The sequence below is a fragment of the Trachurus japonicus genome, chromosome 11 (assembly GCF_045865225.1).
Source record: "Trachurus japonicus isolate A0001 chromosome 11, Traja_1.0".
Classification (NCBI taxonomy): Eukaryota; Metazoa; Chordata; class Actinopteri; order Carangiformes; family Carangidae; genus Trachurus; species Trachurus japonicus.
In genome coordinates, this window is record NC_140917.1 from 9421893 (window position 1) to 9427007 (window position 5115).

The following is a 5115-nucleotide window of genomic DNA, read 5'->3' on the forward strand; positions in this document are numbered from 1 at the left end:
TTTATACAATATCGGACCTTTAATCCAACAAAATTCATCTTAAAAGAAAGACAGATTTCTCCTCTTCCTTACTGAATGGACAGAAAACAAAAATAAATCCTGTATCCTGTTTTTTTTTTTTAAATATTCATTATTTATGTCTCATGTCCAACACAGATGTGCAAAATGTGCCTTTTGGGCGATTTTTTGTTTTTAAAAACAACATCTTCCTGCATCACAGCAGACGACTTTTTGATTACACAGAAGCTGTTTTAAGGAAAAACACAGACTTCCTGTGAGTGTTAATTACACAAGTCGAGTGTTAAACAGCACACACACACACACACTCTCTGACACTTGGACATGTCAAGTACAGGCTGGGACTGGATGCATGTGCTTGGCTTCAGATGTCCTGTGTGTGGAGGCGTCAAACGCGGCTCTGAAAGCGTTCATTAAACAAGCTGTCGCCTGTTAATCTCTGTGTTACACTGTCAGCGATGCTGCGGCTCACAGGCAGAAAACCTTCATCACTGAGAGAGAGAGAGCATATAGGAGGAGGGGATATTACCCAGAAGCCACTGCTGCCTGTCGTCTCAGTGGTTTCTATTTTTCAGTGTGTTTAGATTTTTCCTCTCTCTTTTCATTTTACGTTGCATTTTAAAAAACTCAATTATTTTAAAATAGTTGATTTAATGCAAACAGAAAAGAGAGAGAACAAATACATTATATGCTACATATTTTATCTTTTTAGTGTTAAATTAAGTTAAAGTTTAATTTCTAAGGGGACGATTAAAGAAGAAATAATCAGTGTAAATATTATTTTACATCACTGTTTATCTTCTGAATGCCCTCTAATAAGATCAGTTATGACAAATTTAAACTAGGAACTACATTATAGGACCATTCATCATTATTATGGGTTACTCCACTATGACATTTAAATTTAGGAGTGAATTAAATACATATTTAATATATCTAATATCCAAAGTATGGAATTTGATTCCATACATTCCCAGGTATGGAAAAATATGGAAAATGGAAACTATTGTACTATGGAAATTTATTTATCTTAATACTTATCTGGGTTTGGTCTTATCTGACGTAATTTGGGTTAATTATTTTGCTGTTGTACCTAGCTACAATCTCCTGGAAATTATTTGGTGAAATAATGGCATACAAATTCAGAATAATGAAACAAATGTTTAATTGCATGATTTATTTACATGATACACATCTATTTACTCAAATGTCACAAAATTATTAGATTTTTTTTTACTGAGAAGTCTGGAAAAAGTCTGGAATTTTGAAATTTCAAATGTGTAGGAACCCTGCAATACAAATTTAGTTAATATTTAAAACCTTTCTATAGTTTATTCTTATGAAATTAGGTTTTTTATTTTGTTTAATCTTGTAACATAACTACTTATACTGCAACAAATCCCTAAAATGCCTAATATGAACTGATTTGTGTTGTGCACCACCAACCGTCCAGTGAAGGAGACAGGGGTCCTGCAGAGCTGCTGCTGGTGCTCTCTCGCTCCTGCTCCGATGGCGCCCTCTTGAGGCGAGGAGCAGGAAGTGGTCCTTTAGAGGGGGAGCTGCCAGACGGAGCCTCAGCAGAGTCGTCTGAGAACCACAGATCAATAAAAGAAAGGCGATAATAAAGAACAATGTGATCTCCTGGTCAACCTACCATGAATGGAGGAGCTGCTCGTTCTGGGACTGGTCGGACTGGTTGGACCGGTCGGACTGGTTGGACTGGTGTGGCCGGCGGTGTGAAGCCCCTGTGGTTTGGCAGCCTGAGGTGGAGGTGGTTTGGGGGTGACGCTGGGGGGTTTGGACCTGGGAACTGGCTCTGGTTTGGCCTCATCAGCATCTGCAGGGACAACAGGTCTGATTTAACTTTGTGTTTGATTAATGAGCGTCAGAACTGTGTGTAGTAATAATGCAGATATCTCCAGTAGTTAGGGGTCAAAGTCTTCAACACAACACAATACAGTGATGAATTTAGAGGGATAGTTCAACATTTTGGCAAATTGGCCCATTGCCATAATCCCTTTAGTTTTAGCAGTAGGTTTGTTACCTTTAATTGTCGGTGCAAGCTATTTTTAGAATGGCGGAGCAGAGCCGCGAGCTGCTCAGAGCTACGCTATGGAGGCTCATGGGATTTCTTGGTTTCCCTCATCAAACTCATTAAATACACAATCCAACAACTCCAAAACGCTCTGGTGGACAAGTTGTGACCTGCACATTCACCACGCTATGAGATAATAATGTAACATTATGAGACGGAGCCGTTTTAGAGGTAAATGCAGAGACTGCTTGCTGAATTGCATGAATTTACCTTGAAAACAACTCTGTCTCATAACATTCTGTTATTATCTCATAGCGTGGTGAATGTGCAGGTAACAACTTGTCCACCAGAGCGTTTTGGAGTTGTTGGATTGTGTATTTGATGAGTTTGATGAGGGAAACCAAGAAATCTCATTAGCCTCCGTAGCGTAGCTCTGAGCAGCTCGCGGCTCTGCTCCGCCGTTCTAAAAATAGCTTGCACCGACAATTAAAGGTAACGAACCTACTGCTATGACTATAGGGATTATGGCAATGATGATAATGAAACCGCAACATTCAACCTTCTTGTGGCTGTTAAATCCAACACACGTGACAGGATGTTGAATAAACTCACCTTTGTCACCGTCCGTCTTGTCGGTCAACGACTCAGACTGAAAACAGAGACAGAGAGAAACTGTGACTGTATTTATTCTGCTTCAAACTCAAAAGCAGAACCTCTAATACTTTTTTTTTTAAAGCTCTATTAATATATTATCTATCGACTCCACCCACCTTCTTCACAGCCATCCTCGCCCTCATCTCCGCCATCAGGTCCATTCCCATCACAGGAACCCCAATATGTCGGGGTATGTGTGGATGCTCCTTCTTCTCCACCACCACCTCCTCCTGCTGCTGCTGCTGCTCCTCCTTCTCCTTCTCCTTCTCCTCCTCTGCAGCAGCAGCAGCGGCAGCAGCGGTCGGACCAGACTCCACCTCAGAGTCTGTGTGGTTCGAGGACGGAGCCCTGTGGAGCTCCTGATGGGACTCGAACACGGCTGCGGCGGGTTTCGCGGGCGGCGTCGGTGGCCGTAGGGGCGTCGGTGTCGGTGTCGATGTCGGCGTCACCTCCTCGGTCACGGGGTTGACAGGCGTAGCGGGTGCGGGGGTGATGGAGGAGGCGGGCTGGGGTGGGGTGATGGCGGCGGCTCCGTGGCTCTTCTCTGAGCGCGACGTCCGGGATTTGATGAGGTTGAAGAAACCGCTCTTCCTGGACTCGCGTTTCTTATCTGCTGATTCCTGCGAGCTGGACGGTTGACCTCGGACGGAGGGAAGTCTGACGGAGATAAAAAAATATTAGAATTAGAAAAGTACACACGGGAATTTGATGCTAATGTTATCTACGTGGCCATAGCAACAGTTTAAATAGTTCTTTAAAGCAGAAGTAAGCGATCCGGTCGTTTTGGCTAACTTCCTGTCAGCCGATGGAGTTAGCAGTCCCTGCCCTCGTCCCTACGTCACCACATTCACACGCATCCCTTGGCTGCACACACAGAGAGGACCGCCCCTTTATGCCGTTCTCTCTCCTTATTGGATAAAGGTTGTAGGATACAAGGAAAGTTTTCTCCTCGGCTTACAGCAGAGCAGAGTGACTGACAGACCCGTGTTTCAGACCAAACACTCTATATAAGTGATTGCTGTCGGAAGATATAACTATTTAAGACTTATATTAACGCAAACATTCCGCTTACTTCTGCTTTAAAGTAACAAAAACATTGGAAAATCTCACTTGAAGCCGAGTTTGGTGACTTTCTTGGAGAAAAAGTCGTCCAGACCCTCGTCCAGTTTTCCCATGTTGCTGTTCTGCTCCGGCTCTTGTGGCGCCGAGCTGCTGGCTGCTTCCCGCTGAGAGGTCGATGGTGGCAAGAAAATAAAAGCACAAAAAATTAGAGTGACTTACATTGTAGGTATTTACTTTTACAGAAGTAAAAGAACAATTTCACCTTGGTCATCAATAACTTACCAACTGGAGCTTTAACTCTTATTATAAAATGTGAATACATGCTTATGACTGATGACACCTACATGAGGTCGACTGGGTTTCGTCCTCTTCTTTGGTTTGGGTCGATGTTTGGTTCGATGCTCCAGCGTCACGTGCTCCACAGACGGCAGCTCGCTCAGACACACAGAGTCTGTGTGCGGTGGGGGAGCGGCGGCGGCGGCGGGCGGGGGAGGGGGGAGGTCTCCCTGGTAGACCGACATCCTGTCCGATGACTGTGAGGGAGGAGGGGGAGGAGGAGGGGGGTCCTCCACGTGGATGGGAACCTCCTCCAGAGCTTTGTCCAGGTCGAACTCCATCTCTGTTACAGACGGAATCAAAACCATGATGAACGGTTAGTTAGTGACGCCTCTGAGTGGATCTTTTTACATTTGATCATCTCCAAACAAGCTGAAAGTCATTTTTTTAACATGTTCTTTAACTAAGCAGTCGAATAAAAAGAGATAATGTGTGTGTTTATTTACAAAGACATGAAAGAAGAGTCATAGATAATATTACTAAATGAGTTTTAAATAAACAACAGATGCTTTGATGTATAAGAAAAGGAGTTTTGTCTGAAGATGTTACTAAACAAAAACACTGTCAATGTCTCTTTAGATAAGAGACATAAAGTTGATAAAACAACACACCTCATTTTAAAATTTTCAAATTATGTTTCGGCCCTTTTGCATTAGTATTATATCATTTTTAAATTATGTATTGTACTCAAATTATGTAGTATTTAGCCTATCTATCTATCTATCTATCTATCTATCTATCTATCTATCTATCTATCTATCTATCTATCTATCTATCTATCTATCTAAAAAAACTGTAGAAAATTTGGGGATTAGAGCTCCAATCCAGAGCTGACTTTCATTATTATAATAATGTGACCAGGAAATATGAAGGGCAGTGACAAAGTACTTGAAAGACCAACAAAGGGGATTGTGTTTAATTTCAGAGGATTTTCTGCATCACTCACCAAACGCCACGGAGACGGGACGCAGCATCCGGACCAGAATACTCTTCCTCTTGGATTTAGTCAT

At 42.5% G+C, this 5115-nt stretch overlaps 1 protein-coding gene across 1 annotated transcript; it reads right to left on the reverse strand.

Moving 5' to 3' along the window:
* Positions 1-486: 486 nt before the first annotated feature.
* LOC146978203 (uncharacterized) lies at positions 487-5115 on the reverse strand. The gene is made up of 8 exons (XM_085790482.1): positions 5052-5115; positions 4114-4388; positions 3818-3933; positions 3025-3364; positions 2666-2702; positions 1673-1855; positions 1465-1605; positions 487-509 (listed from the first exon to the last, which is right to left on the reverse strand). Exons 1-8 carry the CDS (start codon positions 5113-5115, stop codon positions 487-489), a joined length of 1179 nt encoding a protein of 392 aa, XP_085646608.1.

Bases quoted from the DNA above. Each gene is read 5' to 3' on its own strand.
- LOC146978203 (XM_085790482.1), bottom strand. From the start codon at position 5,115: ATGACTAAATCCAAGAGGAAGAGTATTCTGGTCCGGATGCTGCGTCCC. The intron at 3,934-4,113 runs GTAGGTGTCATC...TCGACCTCTCAG, and splicing joins CGAAACCCAGTCGACCTCAT to CGGGAAGCAGCCAGCAGCTC. The intron at 3,365-3,817 runs GTGAGATTTTCC...TATCTCCGTCAG, and splicing joins GTCACCAAACTCGGCTTCAA to ACTTCCCTCCGTCCGAGGTC.